The sequence below is a fragment of the Vombatus ursinus genome, unplaced genomic scaffold, assembly GCF_900497805.2.
Source record: "Vombatus ursinus unplaced genomic scaffold, bare-nosed wombat genome assembly UNPS02015175.1, whole genome shotgun sequence".
NCBI lineage: Eukaryota > Metazoa > Chordata > Mammalia > Diprotodontia > Vombatidae > Vombatus > Vombatus ursinus.
In genome coordinates, this window is record NW_020954953.1 from 16,867,395 (window position 1) to 16,889,132 (window position 21,738).

A 21,738-nucleotide genomic window follows, 5' to 3' on the forward strand; every position below is an offset into this window, starting at 1 on the left:
GCTGTCCTAAGACCAATAAGAGTAAATCTAATCTCCATCTCACATGGCAGCCCTTCATGTACTTTAAGACATCTATCATAGCCTCCTTAAATTTTCTCTAGGTTTAACATGTCAAATTCCTTCAATTGATACGCATGTATCATAATCTTTAAGCCCTTTACCATCCTGGTTGCCTTCTTTTGGACCCTACAATTAGTAGAGTTGCAAAAATGTGGTGTTTGGAATTATACACAATTCTCCAGATGTGGTCTGGTCAGGATAGAATGCAGAAAGACCAATAGTACTGTGAATTATGCTTCTCTTAAAGCAGCCTAAGATCACTTTTTTTTTCTTTTTGGGTTCCATATAATACTGCTGATTTATTGAAATAGTATTCCATTTAAACCCTCATATCTTTTTCAGATCACCTATTGTCTAGCCAAATTTCTTTCATCTTCTACTTGATAAGTTGTTTTTTTGAATTCAGATCTAAGATTTTACATTTATCAGTATGAAATTAAACCTTAAAACGTTTGAGTCAATGTTCTAGCCTGTCCAAATCTTTCTAGGTAATAATTCTTCCACTATATTACTTATCCTTTCTCTCATCTGAAAATTTGATAAGAATGCCCTCTGTGCCTTTATCCAGGTCATTGGAAAAAATGTTAAATAGTACACAAGATTAAGTACAGATCGATGGGGCACTATACTTCCTTCTAAGTTAATCACTTCACCTTGGTTCTGGCCATTCAACCTGTTTTAAATTTTTCCAATCATATATAAAATTGTATAGGCCACCTTACCTACAGAAATATCATGAAAAACTATTAATTGTTTTACTAAAATCTAGGTCAACTGTATGTGCTTCATTCTTTTGTACTAGTTTAATTACCCTGTCAAGTAGAGGAAATAAGGTTAATCTGGATTGACTTATTCTTGATGAAACCATGCTACTTCTTTGTGATCACTGTTTCCCTTTGTAGGTGTTCACTATCACCTTAATAATACATTCTAGAATTTTGCTATGAATTCAGTTGAGACTCTCTGGCTTAGTTTTTAGTCTTACTCTTTTTGCTTTTTTGAAAATTGAGACAATATTTTACCTTTCTTGTTTGATATTGCTTCTCCCAGATCACTGACTAGCTCAGCAAAATCATATGCCATTTCTTTCAGTACTTGGTATGTAATTTGTCTGGGATTGGTGGCTTTAACTCATATGTGTTATCTAGCACTATCTTATTTTCTCTCCACTTTTCTTGGATGTTAGCTCTTTTTTTTTCTTAAGTCCATTTTTGTTCTCTTCACTCCAATCCAAACTTAGTTTTTAAAAGCCACAGAATTAATTCTACCTTTTCTCCTATTCCCATTTTTGATTCTCTTCTCTCTCCCCTCCCCCCACCCCGTAAAGCTAAAAAGCTTTTTTCCTCCTGTCCTTTTTTTTCCTCACCAGCATTAGGTCATTTGTCACTGGCATTCCAGATAATACTCTTTCAGGACTATGGTTTACTTTTACGTTCATCCTCCTTTGCCTGACTTTGCTGTCATCTTTTGTGCTTTCTTTTTCTGGTCTTAAGTTGGTGACCGAATTCCCTGTGTGTCAATATCAGTCTCTTTCTGCATTAGTTCTTAAAATATGGTCTGGGGACCCTGTTGGGTACCACAAGACCCTTTCAGGGGATCCTCCAGTTCAAAATTATTTTCATAACAACATTAAGATGTTTCCATTTCAAATACAGTAAATATTGATAGATTTAACCCACCTAAACAAAAGCTTTTTGGAAGTCCTCATATTTTAAGAATATAAAAAAGTTTGAGAACCACTGCTTTTCTTCCTCTTGCATCAGAGTTACTTCTGTCTTCAAAATTTCATAATTCACATGTCTGATTTGGATTGGCTGTGCTACTTACCCTTCCTCAGAAGTGTTGAAAATTTTCTCTCCCAAAACCTATGTCAGACCATATATACTTAGCTTGTTTTCATTTGTCACACGAAGATGACAGTGGTTGCTTGCATCATTTTCACATTAGTAACCAGTTCTTCCTTGGTGGAAATGCTGAGGTCCAGAATAGAGGTTCTTCTCATTGCTTCCTTACAAGGCAAAAAATCCTTAGTTGCTTCTGCTTATGGCAGGATAGCTTCAGCGGTTGCCTGTATAATTGAAGTCCCCCTTCACTTCTATTGAATGTTCCTGTGCTATGAAATGTAGAAGCTGTGGGTTTTTTAAGACTTTAGTTCTTCAAGGGCATTCTAGTTTCATCAGAGTTGCTATTCCTTCTCCTGAGAGAATTAACAAATCCTCTGTAGCTTTAATGTAGTTACTTTGAGGTGGTTAGCCACAGAATATATTGTTTTTGTTTTGTAAATAGTATTTTATTTTTTGCAGTTACATGTAAAGATAGTTTTCAACATTTGTTTTTTTGTAAGATTTTAAGTTTCAAATTTTTTCTCCCTCCCATTCTCCCACCCTAAGACAGCAAGCAATCCGATTTAGGCTATACATGTGCAATAATGTAAACATATTTCCACATTAGTCATGTTGTATAAGAAGAAATAGAACAAAAGGGAAAAGCTGCAAAAAAAAAAAAAGTGAAAATATACGGTATGCTTCAGTCTGTATTCAGACTCCATAGTTCTTCCTCTGGGTGTGGATAGCATTCTCCTTTTGGAATTGTCTTGGATCATTATATTGTTGAGAAGAGCTAAGTCAATCAGAGTTGATCATTGCACAGTGTTACTGTTACTGTATACAATGTTCTCCTGGTTCTGCTCACTTCACTTAGCATCGGTTCATGTAAGTCTTTCCAGGTTTTTCTAAAATCCACCTGCTCATCATTTCTTATAGCAAATAATATTCCATTACATTCATATGCCACAGCTTGTTCAGCCATTCCCCAGGTGATGGAGATTACCTCAATTTCCAATTCTTTGCCATCACAGCAAGAGCAGAATGTATTGTTATTAACCACAATGATTGCACATTATATTTTTAGAAATAAACTAAAAATCTTTTCCAAGTTATTGAATGTCTCTAATACCATAAGGACAGTGTAAAGATTGTTGGATTTCATCACGTAAAAATCTCAAAGCAATTCTAATGTGTTTGTTACAGTTTTAAAACAACAATGCATTGTTTATGTGTTGAGCACTAACAGGTTTTCATATAGGCAGTACATTTAAAACATTTTGTTTTAAGGGACAGAAATTGTACTATATATCCATTTCTAAGTTTCCTAATTGTGTATGTCCTCTTAACCTAGGTTTGCCAGGAAGATTTAGAAAAAATTTCTTAAAGCTCAGCATTAATATTTAATCAAGTGGGGCTGTTGCCTTACATGAACTGTAGCATGGTGTTGTTATTGTTGTTTTTTGTTGTTAAGACTGAGTCTCCCTAGCTCACCCAGGCTGTAAGTTCATTGACTATTCAAGGGGCTGTTCCCATTGCTAATCAGCATGGAAGCTTGACTTACTCTGTTTCTAACCTAAGCTGGTTTTCCCCTCCTTTGGTAACCTAGGGGCCTTATTGGTGTTAGACTTAGTGTAGCTACCTGATTGGCTCTAGCCCGACTTCTGCTCAGAACTCCCAAGTTTGAGTGATTCACTAATCTCTCTTTTATGGAGGATTACCATATAATACCTAGCAGCAACCCTTTGTTTTTATATCATGGTCTATCTGAACCACTTTTTGGAAGGATAAATTAACTGAAACATGTCAGTTCTCCAACCAATAGCCTTTTGAGTTATCCAGTTTTCAGAAAGACTTTGTAATTACTAGAAAGAAATAAAAATAACTTTTCATTTCAGCAAACATATATGGAATACCTGCTGTTTATAAGGTACTTTAAGGGATACACTGGTAATGGGGGGGGGGTGTGACCAAATACAAGATTTAAGAAAAGCAGCCTGTGACCACTCATTAACATGTGAACATAGAATCTTAGAATGTTAGATTTGAATGGGGGTGCCAGAGGTCGCCTTGACTTCTTCCTTCCTGAAGCATTCTTTTTCTCTGCAGCTTCCTTGACAGGTCATCATCTATCTAATCTGTCTGAAGACCTTCAGTAACAAAAATCTTGCCATCTTTTCAATAGTGCATTACATTTTGGGGCATCTTTTGTCAGGAAGTTCTTTGTATTGAGTTAGATTCTCCTTCCTCATAAATTCTGCTCATTGTTATGTAGCTGATCCATTTAAGGCTAAAGTAGGTCAGATGAAATAACCTAAAGATAATTGGAAAGACCACTAGAGGGGGAGTCAGATGACTTTGGTTCAATCTGAAGATTGTTATAAATTTTGTAATCTTGTGCAAGTTATTTTACCTCTGTACTTCTATATAAAATGAAGATTATTGTACTTTATCATTCTCAGAGTTTTTGTGAAGAAAACTTTGTAAATTGCAAAATGCTATAAAATCTGAGTAACAGTGATTGGTTGGTTCTCTGGTAAGGAAGCAGTGTTCTGATTGACTTCTTTTAAGCCTGAGCTAAAATGCCACCTTCCACAGAAGTCTTTCCCAATCCCTCTTAATTCTAGTGCCTTCCCCTGTTTATTATTTCCTATTTATCCTGTAGATAGCTTGCTTGTACATATTTGTATGTTGTTTCCCACTTGTATTATGAGCTCCTTGATATCAGGACTATTTTTTGCCCTTCTTTGTATCCCCAGAACTTAGCACAGTGCCTGGTACTTAGTAGGGGCTTAATAAAAGTGTATTGACTGATTGACTCCTAACCTTTACAAAAGGCTGTCTTTCCACTTGAGAGTGAACATGCAAGAGTGGTCTGACCGAAGTTGCGTAAGAAAGAAGTTACTTGGGAAAGGGTCAGTCATTGGCCCTTAAGAGAAGGGTTAGTATAGTAAAATTAAGTGCTGGATTTGGTATCGAGAGAGAACTGAATTTTGACTTCTCCTACCTAAGAGCTATGAGATTATGGGAAAATCACTTTTTCTTTTTCAGCCTCAATTTATCTTTCTTACTTATTTTTTAATTTTAATTTAATTTATTTTATATATTATTATATTATATATAATATATTTTATTTTATAAATGGGGATAATACCTTTTCTCTTACCCTCTTGAGGGTTGTGAAAATTCAATAAAATACATGACAACACTTGCAAACCTTCCAGCACTGTATGCCTTGTAGCTATTGCAAAAAGTGTTGAATTTGGAATCTGAGAGCCTCTGTTCAAAGCCCAGCTCTTTGTTTACTCCTCATATGACCTTGGAAAAGTCATTTAGCCTTTCTGGGCCTTGGAGCCCTCATTTTTTTTTTTTTTTTAAAGAAAGGCAAGAAGATTGTTTTTAATGAAAACTTGCAGTTGATTGAATCCAATATAGTTTTGGAAAGATGCTAGATATAGTTGGCAGAAACCAGCAAATCTTGAGGTTGTGTGTGACTTTTTCAGAAAACTAATTTCAGGACATTGTTTATTTCCTAGAAATTTTACAATATGATGAAACTAGTGTGTTTTGTTGATGCTTATTAACTGCTATTCTGGCAGTGAATGAAGTTTTTCTGACTTTCATAAAATAAAAACCTTTGGAGATTTGAAAATTTTATTATCCAAGAGTTTTCAAAGGTGTTATACATAAATATCTCTTGCTAAAAGAAAACACATGTGTTTGTGCAAAGAAATATTTTCTGATGTGTTAATTTTTTATACAATTTTTTTATATTTTTATATTTTTATGCATACAAAGAATATTTCTGAATTATAGACTCATTTAAGACTAGCAAAACTTTTTGTTACTATAAAATTGTAGAACTCAGCCTGATAAAGCAGTGTTAGTGTCTGGAAATAGTTCTTTCTGCTCTCAGATATTACTTCATTCCTTCAATCCATGGATCATATTTTTAATATGAAATGTTATTACGTAATTACAGATTAGGTTCATGAAAAGCTGGTCCACTGTACAGCTGCTTACATTTTTTAGTATTGCTATGATAGTAAAGCTGCAGTTTTATATGTTGATTATTTCTGGGATTGATTTGGGGTCTTAGAAGAGGAAAAGTTCACAAAAAGTTTGGGAGGATAGAAGTGTAGGAAAACTTCTTGAAGGTGGATTTTGAGATGGTCTTTGACAAATAAATTAGGTAGAATTTTCAACAGATGGAGATTGGGAAAAGGTTAGAAAATGTAATGAAAACTGATTTTTATCAGAGAGGGAAGGGAACAACAAGTGTTTGTTCCCTGTACAAATACAAGTACATAGTGCCTGCTACGTACATTTGATCCTCACACCCACCTTGGGAAGTAGGTGCTTTAATTATCCCCATTTTACAGTTCAGGAAACTGAGACAAACAAGTTAAATGACTTGCCCACTATTGCACAGCTATGTGACACACAGTAAGGATCTGAAGTTGGATTTGAACTCAGATCTTCCTGACTCCAGGCCCAGGACTCTATCTGCCTGCCTACTTGGCAAAGTCTTTGGTGTGAATTAGACAAACTTGAGGTAGTCCAGTTTGGCTAAAATATAGGGTCTGTATGGATTGATAGTATAAGCTAAAGCTAGAAAAATCAGTTGTACTAATTTGTGTCTTAGGTGCTATGTTGTCAAGTACAAAAGAAGCCTAAGTTAACCACTTATAGAATGTTATGTGTTGATCATGAAGTATATTTGTTTGTTGATTTGTTGATTATGAAGTATATTTATAAGTTATATTTAACTTAAATGTTATGTGTTGATTATGAAGTAGACTACTTTGCCCATTTCATTTAACTCCTAAGTTGGTATAATTGAGCAGAGATTCTCAAACTTTCTGTCTTGAGAGATTGTCACCCTTGAACATTTAAATTGGCAACATTTGAAAATTTAAATTGGCAACAAAGAAGAGGTCTGAACATTTTGGCTTTCAGGCCCAATAACTAGGCCCTGGGGTTCCAGTTTCTCCTCCCCCTCTCCTCCTTTATTTCCCTGTGGTACAGGAGAGCACAGCTATGCTCCTCTAGATAGAGTTGCTTTTATGACCTTGTCCATACCAAGCCTGGAAGACCTGGTAGCAAACTGGAAAAGAAGGTGGCAAGCCATTCCAATATTTTCGACAAGAAAACCCCAAATGGGGTTACAGTCAGACATGACTGAAACAACTGAACAACAACAAAATATTCCATTGCATTCATGTACCACAATTTGTTTAACCATTTCCAGATCAATGGACATCTACCTTAATTCCAATTCTTTGCTATCACAAAAGTACTGCTATAAATATTATGCTGTATATGAGTACTTTGTTCTTAGCAATGGTCTTGTTGGAGTATAAACCTCATAGAATTTCTAGGTCAAAGGGATGGTTCTTTCAGTCACTTTTTAATTTCAAATTGCTTTCCAAAATGGTTATACTGATTCATAACTGCACCAACTACGCATTAGCGTGCCTCTCTCTCTTAAGACAATACCTATTCCAGTCTTTTGGAAGATCAGCAGTTCTAGTGTCTTACGAGTTGCAGATTCCTTGAGTGGTTAAATGTGACTTCTCAGAGATAAAGCCAGTATGTACCAGTATGTACTTAACCTCAGGTTTTCCTGACTCCAACTTTGAGGATACTTCTTTAGCTATGATTAGGTAACTGCTAGGTGGTGCAGAGAATGGAGTTCTGGGCCTGGAGTTAGGAAGACCTGAATTCATGTATGACCTCAAACATTTAACTAGCTGTGTGACCCTGGGCAAGTCACTTAACTTACTGTCCTCAATTTTTTCATCTGTAAAATGAGGATAATAGTAGCACCTACCTCCTAGGGTAGTTGTGAGGATCAAATGAAATAATAATGATTGTAAAGCACTTAATACAATGCGTGGCATATAGTAAGCACTACATAAGTGTTTATTATTGTTATTACTCCATGCTGTTGGTAATTTTGGGGATTATGGAGTTTTATTATCAGGGTATGTAATTAAAGTAGATAACATAAAGTATGTTATTTATCAGTCAATCAGTAAATATTTATTAAGTACCTACTCTGTGCCAAGCACTGTGCTAAGGCACAATTCCTCTATGATTATCTGTCTATCTACTTATTTATATATCTGTCTTATTTTTTTTCTCATACCAGTATAGAAACCTATGATCTTACTCATTTGAGAGTTTAGGTGAAACATGGTAGATATTGATGATATTTTTCTCAGAGCTTCTCCAATTTATTTTCTTGATCCTCTTTCTTCATTGTATTCACTTCATTATATTTCTTCATTGTATTGACTTCCTTCATTATCATAGTCCTGTTATTAAAATTATACACAGAACATATAATTGGGATTTAGGCTCTGTCAATTAAAGTATGTACAGTAACTGCCATTGATTCTTGTTGCTAAAACTATTAGAAGAATTCAAATATTTTCCTTACATTTTTAGACTTTGCTTTGCTTTGCATTTTCAGCTGACTATCAAATGCTTTTTCTGCAGTGTAGAAGAGCTACAAAGTAAGAACTCATACCCAAGTTGCAATTTTATTGTTTGTGTATGATTTGCAATGCTTTGTCATGATATTTACTTTTAAAATTTTGCCTTTCTTTCTTCTAGTGTAAACCAGAATATAAGGTACCTGGACTTTATGTTATTGATTCCATTGTACGACAATCTCGACATCAGTTTGGTCAAGAAAAGGATGTGTTTGCACCCAGATTTAGTAATAACATCATTAGCACTTTTCAGAATTTATATCGTTGCCCTGGTGATGACAAGGTACGCTATTATTGTTTTAAGGGATTTCTTATCATAAGGATTCTTAATTTGGGGATCCCTCTTCCAAGAGATTAATGGGTAAATTTCACAAGGTCCAGAAACATGGAGGGGGGAAAAATTATATCTTTATTCTGACTAACTTGTAACTGAAATTTAGCATTTCTTTCGATTGTGAATGTAGGCAGCAAGCCACAGTAGTATTCTGCTTCATGAGACTATCAGAAGGGTCACTGACACAGAAAATCTTAAGAACCCTTGACCTAGAGCTTTATTATGAAGTACCTAGAATAGTGATCATCTTTGGCCAAAGCACAACCATTTTATTTATAAGGATTTGGTTTTTGAAGTGTTTTGACGTAATATTTACTTACCTATATTCAGACTACTCCCTATTTTCAGGTACATTCACTTAAAAGTTAAAGTATCAATTAGGTATAGCCTTTTTAGAGTCTTGTCTCTTTTGAATTGTTTTATGTCTTAGGGTAAGATTGTAATATTTTTCTTTAACAATTTAGTTTTTTAGTATAGGCAACATAATGATGTATAAGTAGCACTGGATTTGGAATTAAAAGACATGAGTTCAAAAATTTTACTTGTTAACACTAAAAATATTCTTGTATTATTGAATGATAGTAAATGATAACCTATTCTTAACTGGTTAGGTTCTTTGAAGTATATACAGGAGATTATCAGTATATGAAAGAAAATAAATACTATATAATACTAAAGTTGAACTAAAAATACAATTAAATACTCTGTAAATATTGCATTTATATAGTGATTTCAGGTTTACAAAAGACTTTGCTTATATTAACCCTGTGAAATAGGTCATGCAAATAGTATTATCCCCATTTTGCATATGAATATCAAAATCCTTTGAGGTATGAGGTATTTGGTAGTTGCTACGAGATTCTGAGAAAGGCAGGGAGTACTCTGGTTAGGATGATATGTGTAAATAATTTTTGTTGCAGTGCAAAAAAATCTCCAAGATAAAGTTGTTAGCATGAGATAGCAGTTGTGAATTTAGGGTAAGCAGGTAAAACCAGAGCAAAGATGAGACAAGTCTTAAAGGATCCAGTGGGTGTGAGAACTTCACTATAGTCAGTAAATCCAAAATAAGTACTATCCTGGTCAGTCAGGAACTGAAATAAAGAGGTTAGTCTCAAGGGGTTAATACTGCAGAAAAATAGAGATCAGAATTTAGACAAGAAATCTGGGTAAGCCATCAGTAAGAAAGAATTTAAGATGGAGGCACTGGAATTTCATAGACTTAAGGTTTTTATTTGTTTTCTGTGAAGGATGAACCAATTCTAGTATGACCAGATCAGATTGATCTAGGTACAGGAAAATAGTAATATCTGTCTAGGATGGAGTTATGGGGATGTCAGTAGGACAAAGCCAGGGCAGTTCTTGATAGAGAGTTAAGTCAGGGATTAGACCACAGTTGTGGAAATGAGAAAAAGGAAGAAGGTGTGATTCAGGAAATATGTGATGTAGCAAATTTGTACCAAGTGCTTAGTCTGTGGGAGGATTAAAAGTTTAGATATGGTTATGCCAACACAGTATGATTTTATAATATAATACATAATAATATGTAATATGTGTATATGTTTGTTTTTTGAGGGCTGGGTGTGGTCTGATGAAGGAAAATCATTACTAACCATTAATAAGGAAGAATTAATGGACCTTGGGCAGATGGGATGTGTAGGGACTATACATATAGAGAAGTCAAAATGACCTGAAGCAATATTAAAAGAATTAACAGTGATGGCGATAATAGAAAGGCGGTGATAATGGAAGGGATAATAAGGGAACATGTATAGATGTGTTTCATAATAGTTTTTTGTATAGTGTCTAATTATATATATTCACTAGAGAGTGAGATGGTCATAAAAAGTATTTACAGACACATAAATCTAGGTATCTTTTACAGAGGAACTTCTGGTAAATCTGAGTATAAACGGAGAAAACACTCAGGTTAATAAACCCAAGGATTACCTTAAAGGATTACGTTAATATCAAAGCAGGGGAAGAAGAAGCAGTCAGAAAATGTTTGAGAGAGAGAAGAGAACAATATTCCTTAAACTGAGACTAGATATGGGAACAAGAAAGAAAAAAAAATGGTAAATTTTAAAATGGTAGAAAAGAATAAAAATAAAGATAACATCATTGGATCTTGCTGAACCTGGCCCAATGTGTAAGAGTTTGGTCATGAATCTGGGGAGATATTATATTAGAATCTCTTAAGAATTTTTTCTGGGGCAGCTTGGTGGCGAAGTGGATAGAGCACCAGCCCTGAAGTCAGGAGGACCTGAGTTCAAATACGGCCTCAGACCAAACATTTGACACTTACTAGCTGTGTGACCCTGGCCAAGTCACTTAAACCCAATTGCCCCCCCCCCAAAAAAATTTCCAAGTTTTAATTGTTGGTTCAAAAATGTGTGAGTGCCATAATGTGTTACTCAAATACTTGAACACAGTTATTATGTCCCCTTTAACACTTTCCTTCTCAAGGCCAAACATTCTTAGCTCCCTCAAGTAATCCTCAAATAACATGATATTAAGGTACTTTACCATACTGCTTGCTTTTTTTCTGGACTCTCTAGATTAAAAATATGCTTCCAAAAACATGGTGCCCCCAACTATACACAGTGTTCCAGATGTGGTCTGACTGAGGCTTAGTACAGCATAACTATTCCTTTTATAATACTGAACGTTATGCCTCTTTCAGTGCAGCCTAAGATCAGATTTGTGGGGTGGGGGAGGGTGTTAGAGGGTTGCCATATCCCACCTTTGACTCATATTGCAGCCCTTTAAAACTTCTATTTTTTTTTTTTTCAGACCAAAGGTCATCTAGCCAAGGTTTCCTCTTTTTTGTACTTTTGTTTGGAATCTGAGTATAAAACTTTACGTTTCTAAGCATGAAATTTCATTTTAAGAGTATCAGCCCAATGTTCTAACCTTTTGAAACCTTTTGGATCCTGACTCTGTCATCTTACATATTATCTCTACTATCCTTCTGTCAAACACAATATTCGTAAGGCTACCATCTGTGCTTTTTATCCATCATTAGTAAAAATGATAAACAGTACATGTTCATGTACATCCCCTTCCACTGGAGACTTCCTTTAAAGTTAACATTGTATCATTAATCATTAATCCTTGGATTTGGAATTCAACCAGTTTTGAGGCCATCCTAAACTATTCTTTATCATAACTTGTTTACAAGAATAGCATGAGACTTTGTCAAAGTGCTTTGCTGAAAGGATCAGTTCTATCTATACCATTGACTCTGTGTGACCACTTTCTTTTTGTATATGTTTATTAACCATCCCTTTAATTAACCATTCTAGAATTGGCTAATCCATAGTTTACAAGCTCTTTCTCTTCCCCTTTTGAAACTCACATAGTATTTGCCCTTCTCCTGTTTATTCCCTCTTTGAGCAATGATACAGTGGTCTACAGACACTTCTTCTAGTTTTCAGTATTTGACATACTTGATTTGGGCTTGGTGACTTGAACCCATAAGGGGCATGTAGATATTATATTATTATATCAACTCCATATTAGCCATTTTCACTGTGATTTGCAATCCATTTTCTTTTGCATAGAAAGCAGAAGCAAAATAAAAGTTCTGCTCTCTCTATATTTGGTTCTCTTTGTCCTTTCCACCCCAAGTCATGAGATGCCTTTAGTTGTTCCTACTCTTGGTCTGTTTTAAGATAGCAGGACTTTGGAAGTGATATACCAGGAAGATCTTTATACCAGGTGCACAGTTTACAAATGCAAAGAACGAAATAATCCCTACTCTTGAGAGCTTATATTCTAACAGGAGAGACAATAGGTACATACATTATAAGAATACAAATAAAGAGGACAAATATAATTTGGGAGGGAAGGTTCTATCTATCTGTGCAGTAAGGAAAGGTTTTGTATAAAAGGTGGTGCTTGAGCTGTGTCTTGAACGACGAGAGGTGTTCTGTGAAGTGGAGGTGAGGAAGGAGAACATTCCAGATGTGATGAAAGGAAAGAAGGATATTTGGAAGAGGTTTGGGTTGCTGAGAAAAGATAATGAGCTTTTTGGGGGGCATGTTACGTTTGAGATGCATCTGGGACATCCAGTTTGAAATGTTCAGTAGGCAATTGGTGTTGTAGGACTGAAGCCCAAGATGCATACCAATGAAACCTATGAAAGCTAATGGTTGCCAACAAAGAGTATATGTAGAAAGGACATTAATAACTTCGAGAGTGAGCATGATGGTAAAGAGCTTCAGAAGGATTATGCCATATGAGGATTGTTTAAAGTAACTACAGATACTTGGCCTAGAGAAGAGTAAAGTTGGAAGCGGGATGTGCATTACAGCTATGTTCTAGTGTTTGAGGGTCTATCATGTAAAAGATAAGAATCATTCTTTTTGGCTCCAAAAAGCTGAAGTAGGACTGATGAGTGGAAGTTATAGAATGGCATATTTACAGATAAATAGCTTTTTTCAAAAGTGGAATGGATTGCCTCAGGATATATAGTGAGTTCTTTTTCACTAACTATAGTAAAGTAAAGATTGACTACTATATAGTGGTTGAACGCTATACAGACTCTTCCTTCAGGAACTGTTTGGACTAAATGACATCTGAGCTCCTTTCCAAATTTGAGATTCTGCTATGTGTTTAGCACCTTGGGGAAAAGCTTGATTAAGACCTGGTTACTGCCCATTGTCTTTTAGGTAAATTTGGGTAAACACAAAGGTAGAGTTAATGTACCTTCCAAAGTTTCTTCTATACCAATAAGTTAGGCACTGGGAGAATATGATTTAAGCCTTATGAAATATTTAAGACATAAATGCCAAAGCTACTTTAAATAAAGACAGCAGTTAAGTCCACCATATTTTTTCATTGTTCAAGGTAAATGCTGCCAAACTATTTTTCCATAAATAAAAGATTAGTAGATTAGCATGATTATGATGAAGTTTCTAAATTTAAATTATTATATCTTACATTTTTTCTCTTTTCCAGAGTAAAATAGTCAGGGTTCTAAACTTATGGCAGAAGAATAATGTGTTTAAGAGTGAAATTATTCAGCCTCTTCTTGATATGGCAGCAGGAATTCCACCACCAGTTGTCACACCCATATTGCCAAGTACGGCAGCATCTATGAGCAACAACACACCAGGTATTTTGTGAAATTATTCATCTGTTATGGATTTTAAAATAATCTTTTACTTATACCCCTGTTTTCAGGTGCTTATTCATTAGTAAAATAATAGTTGTCTGCTGGAGAATTCATCCCAGTAGTATGTAATTGGGAAAATTATATTTTTACGAGATGATACTTTAAAAAGTAAAACATGGAAAATATGGATATCATTTTATAGTCTAAATGAGAAAGTACTTGTAATTTACCAAATTTTGGAGACTACTTTTTCATAAATGAAAATTAAATGAATGAAATAATAAAATTTAAAGGTTCATCTTACATGTCTCATTAGGTTTTCCTTAATATATGTGCATTAAATGTATTTTTAAATTATAGTTTGTAAATTGAAAATAACAAAGCAAGTGCTGTTTTAAACAAATTACAGGTACTCTCAGGAGCCCTGAGAAAGATACACTAGTGAAATAAAGTATGATAATAAAGTAATTGTGCCAAATTCGTTTGTTTTATAAGTCTAGATATTTACTTATTATTTTTTAATTATGTGACCTTCTTGTAATTTAAAGTACGGATGTAGTAAAAACCTATTAAGTATATAGTTTTAAGATGGATTCCTCTTCATATATAAAACTTTTTTTTTCTTTCAAGGAACTCCTGTGACACCTGTTACTCCAGCCAATGTGGTACAAGGTTTGCCTGACCCTTGGGTATCTCAGATAGCAAATACAGATACATTAGCTGCTGTGGCACAGATTCTGCAAAGTCCTCAAGGCCAACAGGTTAGTATTTTTTAGCTTGATGTACAAAAATGAACACAAAGGATATTTAATGATGTTAAATGTTTTAGAGGGTCTCATTGTTTATGTATATAATAAAAATCATTTTCATTACTATTACTGTAGAGTTGAGAATATAGAAGATAATAGATAATAATTATGAGAGGTTTTTAAAAACTGTATTTCTTTCAAGAACTTATTAGCATGTAAATATGCCCCCATTTAGTCATTTATATTTTTTTGTGTACATGAGCTCTTCTGTGTGAGTACTGCTGCTGTCAGTGTGTGACTAATACACGCCCTTCTTTAAACCACCCACTATGCTGTAGGTATTCTTTAGATCTCTTCACATTGGAGCATGCAGACTGGCAATTGTTATACCATTCCTCATCTTTTCCCATCATCTGCTTGCCACCTTTTCTATTCATCTACTAGGCTTTCCTTCTATTATTTCTCTGTATTTAATGTGATGATATTACTATAGCCTTTCGTTATCCTTCTTTGTAAGATTTTAGAAATAAATTTGTATTCTATACCAGTATTACTCTGTTTGTCATATCTCTCCATGTGGCAAAGATAAGTTATTTTGTGGTTTACACAGCGTCTGGGCTATTTTTTGTTGTTGTCATTGATGTTTCTTTTTGTGATGGATTCGTCTTGGTTAGATTTATCCAGAAAATTGTGATAGTTTTTGTCAACGTTTATTCCTTTATCCATTTTGCATTTATTTTTTGGTGACAGTATCTCATTTAAATAGGTCTGCCTGGAGTTGTTTCAATTGCATACCATATCTTTTATTCCAATTTGGTAGTAATTTTTATTTTTATTATAATAAGTCAGTTGTCTGACTGAATTAGATTTGAGTCACATTGGTAATTAGGCATTTCCTATCTGTTAAGATATCAGTTAAACTTTTTTGTTATCAATTTTACATATTTCTGAATATAAATAGTTGTATACACATATTTTCTTGTTTTTACTAAACCATCCCTGTGCAGAAAGCACCTGAGATGTTGGTTTTTCCACTGGAGACCTAAAGAGTTTAATAACAGAACTAAAACTATAGTTCTGTTCTCGTTCTCAGTACAAACAATTCTCCACTCCCCCTCCAAACTCTTCCCTGATACTCTGCCTCTCTCTGAAACATAAGGTTAGCATGCAAAAATAAATTTCATCCTAGCCTCAGTATGACTTTATAGGTTTTTATAATAGTGTCATATTTATTAATATTGTTTTGCTTTGTTTATGAACTACTATGATAGTTCCCCTTAAGTTCATCATGTAGACTTGAGTGATAAATGGATCTTATTTTAATAGTAATTTCAGTAATAGTCCTTTGCACAGTGTATAAAAATGGATCTTTTTCATTGTCTTTACTGCCACTCTGTTCCGTGTCTTCATCACGACACTACTGTATAATTGTAATATTCTGCTAATCATTGTACCTACACGGTCTTTGCTTTCTAATTTATTCTGTACCTAGCAGCAAATTTAATCTCCCCCCAAATACTAGGTTTCTACGTGTTCTTTAGCGTCTCTAAAAACCTTCAAGGGCTCTCCACTGATTCCATATTGTCTGGCATACAAGGTCTTTTATAATCTGACCTCTGACTCTTTCTCCTTCAGCCTTATTTCCACAAAAAAACCCTTCATTTCAGATGAGCCAAAGTATTCTGTCTGGTTATTTTCTGCAACATCCTAGTCTTTCAGGATAACCTTCAGTCCTTAAGAGCAAGTATTTTCTTTCTTTTATTGATATTCCCAGTGCTTTGCGGATAGTAAACATTTCACAAATGCCTTTTCATTCATTTATTCATTTTATAAATCTTACCAACATTCGTAACTACATTGATTGATGTTCAAGGACAAGAGTTTGTATTATGTCTTTGTATCCTCAGTACCTTGTACAATTTCCTGTATACATTCTATCAAATCAATGTTCATTGATAATGATTAAAAGACTAAAAATTTCACTTTCATTATATCAGCATTTAGCCATATTAGATAAACTAAAATTAGTTTAATTTTTTCTTTGAATAAGCAGTGATTTACTGTTGAAAAGTAAATTTTCATTAAAGGGATATTAATTTCTATATCAATAGTAAAATTCTTGCCAATATTTTTTATGTTGAATGGTGGAATTTTTCGCATTTTATACTTTAAGATTAGGTCTCAATTATTCATTCAGTTCTTAATTGAACTGTGAAATACGCTAAATACCTAAGGTTAGGTAGTTACAAAAAAATAAAGTTGAAAGCTTTGCTTTTAATTTTTTGGTTGATATCACTGCTTTTGGTTTTGTTTTGTTTTGTTTTGATCCCTATTTTCAAGCTCACCTGCTTAAAAAAAAAGCCCTTTAGAGCTAAACTCTCCTTAATCTCAGAGAAGACAGGCGCTAGACAGCAATTTTATAAAGTGGGAATGAAAACTTAGGTGTATACTTTACATTCTCTAATATATAGATATAATGTTGAAGTAAAGATCAAATTGGTTAGGGTGAAGTAGAGGAAGGGCAATGAAGAAATTAGTCAACTTCTTTTTGGCCTAGATTTATTAGGATATGACTTCATTAATTTAGTTTGAGGCACGTATTGTCAAAGAAATATATTCCTTTTAGATATATACAAATTTAGGTACTTAGTTCATTAATTCAAAAATTCTGTAATTTCAGAAAACCTGAATTCTAATCCCAGCTTTACCACCTGCTGCTTGTGTGACCTTTGACAAGTCACTTAATATTCTTATCTGTAAAAATGAGGGGATTAAATTTTATGACTTCTAAGGTTTCAGCCCCAAATATATGATAAATATAGGTACTTCCTCCAGTGATGCCTTTGCCTTTCTTTACCTTGGTAGATGGTTTCATTAGTTACTGTGCCCACAGTAGTTCATTACTTAACTAACTTTCTGGTGTTAATCTTTCCCTGAAATTATCTTAGTCCACAGACAAGGTGGAAAGTCTTTTGGGCTAACATTTAAGACCTTTCCAGCTTGATGGGGCCTTCTAAAACTTGAGTGCATTGGTATTGCCATGATGAGACATTGAAGTAGAATTTTTTCATTGGATATTTATCTGGATATGCTTAGTCATATGAAGACCCATATTTCTCAGACATGTCATTTAATTTTGTATTATCTTCCTATTTCCTTCTCTTTTCTATATATTATATATTCAGTAGTATTTATTAACTACTCGTCAAATGCAGGATATCGTGTTAAGTGCTAGAGATACATAGAAAAAAATTAAATGATTTCTGCCTTCAAGAAGTTTGCACTTTATTGGGGGGAGGGAATTGTTAAAATCTATAACAAAAGAGCTATTACAATATAATAGTGGGAAATAAGATTTTTTTTTTAGAGCTCTTCAAGGGGTGGTTACAAAAGATATTGTTAGAGCAGGTAGGTGGTGCAGTGGATAGAGCACTGGCCCTGGAGTCAGGAGGACCTGAGTTCAAATCCAACCTCAGACATATAACACTTACTAGCTGTGTGACCCTGGGCAAGTCACTTAACCCCAATTGCCTCACCAGAGGATAAAAAAAGATATTTTTTAGGAGATTGTACCTAAGCTGAATTTCAAAAAGTGCTAGATAGTCTAAGAACAGAAGCAAAGAGAGAATATATTTTAGGCATGGGAGAGACAGGAAATGAAATATCCAATTTGAGTCCAGTCTTGTTTGGCTGGAACATTGAATGCACAAAGGGATATAATCAAGTCAAGTCAGCAAGTATTTATTAAGCATGTACTATGTGCCAGGCACTCTGCCAAGGACTGGGGAATACAAAGCAAGATCTAGCACCCCCTCGTCCCCAAAAAAACCCAAAAACCTCAAACTTGTTCTTGCTCTCAAGGGACTTACAATCTAATGGGCGACATAGCATTTAAACAGCTATGTCCACACAAGATATATATACAGGGTAAATGAGAATAGAAATTAAATCTGAATGAGGGCCAGATTGAGTGTACTTTTAAATAACAGATATTTAGGAAATGGGGTGACCAAATCTTTGTTTTGTAAATATTAATTTGTCAGTTGTGTAGAAGAGAAGTTGAATTGGAGAGTGACATAAATATTAAGGTCTATTAGTAGGCTGTTGTAGTAGTCTAGACAAGAAGTGACAAGGAGTTCAACTAGGATTGTGGCAATGTGAGTGGAAATAAAAGATTGGAGATAAGAGATAGTGATTGATTTAATGTAATATTGGCCCTAGAACATCATAAAATTCATCCTCTTATTGTAAAGTTTACAAACTAATTTATAGAGAATTAATCTGCCTAGCCCAATGTCACATAGCTAGTAAGTATCTGAGATGGGATTTGAATCCATATCTTCCTGACTCCAACAATCATTCTTGTTGTGGAAGTAGCCTATCCCATTTTATCATAATTGCTATGAAAGTGCCCTATCCCATTATATCATGCTTGTTATAGCATGTTGTAGAAGTAGAATCTATAAGGTGAAGCTCAGATAAGAAGGCTGAAGAAAGAAAGATTCAAGGGTGACACAAAGGTAACCAGCCTGGGTAGCTAGAAGGATGATAATGCCTTCAACAGAAATAATGGTGTTAGAGGACGAGTGCTTGGGAGATGAGTTATCTTTTGGACATGTTGAATTTGAGATACCAACAGGACATCCAGGTGATATTGTCCATCAGGCAGTTGGTAATGTAAGATGAAGTTTAGAAGAGAGATTAGGGCTGAATGTATAAGATCAATGAGCAGGAAAGGGCTCAGTTAGGTTGGGTAAAGATGATGATTCAGTAAGAGACACAGAAATAGTTGTCACACAAGTAGAAAATGAAGCAAGGGAACAGTGCCATAGATGTCAAGGGAGAAAAGAGAGTCTTATGAAAGAGGATAACTGACAGTGTCAGAATCAACAAAGAGGACTGAGACTGAGAAAAAGATTTTTGGCAGCAAGAGATGGGATTATAAAACAGTTGTAAACGGTTGAGGAGTGAGTAAATGGAATATAGATTCTGTCTCATAGTTTGTGAAAGAGAAAAGATCGAATGATAATTTGAACACATGGCAGGGTCAAGTAAAGTTTTATGATGAAATATATGTGTGTTTGTAGGTGCTTAGTATAAGGATTCAGAGAAGTCACTCGGAATAAAGAGAGATAAAAGAGATTGGAAATTATTAAAGGGCCAAGCTCTTAGAGGAGATTGGAGTGAATGGAATCAAGTGCATAGGAAGTGGGATTGGTAACTTCCCCATGGCGTAGATAATTGAATGTGATCTACTGTGATCTACTGTAATCTACTTTTGGAAGTTGGGCATGTTTTTATTAAAAATTTCATTTTATTTTTGTTTCTTTACTCAATCATTTTTCTCTTTCCTCAGCTGCAACAATTAATACAGACACTACAGATTCAACAGCAGAAACCTCAGCCTTCACTACTTCAAGCACTGGATGCCGGTCTTGTTGTTCAGTTGCAAGCCTTGACAGCACAACTTACAGCTGCAGCTGCAGCAGCCAATACTCTCAATCCACTGGAACAGGGAGTCTCTTTTAATAAGGTATATATTGAAGCAGCATATTTGATTTATTTTGTATTGTTTTTTAGTTAAAATCCTGCTTGATGATTTAAATTCTTTGTGTGTCTGTTGAAGCTTATTTGATTAGGTATTAAAATGAGAGACATATTAGAGCATTTTGAATGTGCTTTGGACTTAAGAGCAGATTCCCTTTTTATTAGTGGTTTTTTGGACTTTTAAGTGTAGGAAATATTTGTATATTTCAAAATGAAGCTTTAAAAATATTTTTTCTAAAAGAAGGTAAAATAAATAAGTATTTTTGTGACTCATTATTATTTCTTGAAATGTGTTCCTACTGATAGTGCTAATTAATTAATCATAATTTTAACATCTATTCTTTCATGTACTTAAAATTGACAAATATGTTAGAATATAAAAAGTAGAATGGACCATACCAGTACTTGTTGCACTGTATAATTAATTTGAGATATAGGCATAAAATATCTTCTAAGATTCTAATAATAGCTCATATTTATATAGCTCTTCAATATTTATAAAGTACTTTCCCCACAATAACCTTGCAAAGTAGGGGTATAAGTAGTATTCCTATCTTACAGATTAGGAAATTAAGGCCCATTATAATGAAGTGACTCCATAACAAGAATTGGAGTCAGGATTTGAACCCAGGTCTCCTGCCTATCAATTGCTTTTTATTATGCCGTACTGCTTTTCCTATTAATAAACCATTTTACAGTGGACCATAAATTTTATTAGGGTGATGTATTATACTTCAGCACTTTTGTAAATGCCTTTTTAATGCAAGTTTTCTTTTATTTTCATTAAAAAATAAATGCTCATTTATTGACTTACGGTTTCTACATGGAAAGTTTATTGTTTAGTTTCATGTGTGATTTGCCTGAAGCAATCAGCCACAGATTACTTCCTTAAATTACATAAGATCTGAAAATACTAGCAGTGATAGGTACAACTTGTTTTGGTCATCTAGTTCCTGAATTAATATTTTTAATGAGCTATTTTATTTTTAAAAAGCATGAAACTTGATATCATTTTAATCTTAAAGTCAACATTAGCATGAAGACCATTGATCTAATAATTTTTTTCTTCTCTTAGAAGTTGATGGATAGATTTGATTTTGGAGAAGATTCTGAGCGTGGTGAAGAACCTAAAAAGGAAACTCCATCTTCCCAGCTGTACGTATTACATTATTCTTTTTAATTGTGAGCAAAATATTATCAGGTAAAATATATGTTTGAATTTTAGGTAATGTAACATTTTGTCACTTGAACTGGTTGAAAATAAATGTTTCCTGAATTAAATTGAATTGACAGGTCAAAGGAGCTGTTTAGCTTCAAGCTGAGGAATTTCAGCCTAACCAAATTTTGGGACAAATGACTGTGTATCTGTGCTACTTTGATTACCTGTTTTTTGTAAGGGCTTAGGGTCTTAGTCAAGGTCTGTTCAAGAACAGTGATAAACATCAAAACCAAAAGAGGCTAATGCATTATTTTCCTGCCAAACTAGAGTCTTTAAAATATAAAACTGTTGTGAGACCGTTTTGTACTGTGGGAAAAGCTTTCTTACCTGTGATGTCAGCGATAGGATACCTCTCCGACAATATACTCAGAATACAACAGGATGTGAAAA

General features: G+C 34.2%; 1 protein-coding gene across 4 annotated transcripts in view; it reads left to right on the forward strand.

The window, feature by feature from the left end:
• Positions 1-21,738, forward strand: part of LOC114031506 (protein SCAF8) — a 209,876-nt gene that overhangs the window by 40,530 nt on the left and 147,608 nt on the right. For 3 of the 4 annotated variants that reach the window (XM_027846618.1, XM_027846616.1, XM_027846620.1), the window contains exons 4-8: positions 8,505-8,666; positions 13,677-13,833; positions 14,464-14,594; positions 19,939-20,115; positions 21,205-21,284. In XM_027846618.1, the coding sequence (XP_027702419.1) occupies positions 8,505-8,666; positions 13,677-13,833; positions 14,464-14,594; positions 19,939-20,115; positions 21,205-21,284 (707 nt within the window). The remainder of the gene's footprint in view (positions 1-8,504; positions 8,667-13,676; positions 13,834-14,463; positions 14,595-19,938; positions 20,116-21,204; positions 21,285-21,738) is intronic. The other variant, XM_027846619.1, reaches the window with a different exon arrangement.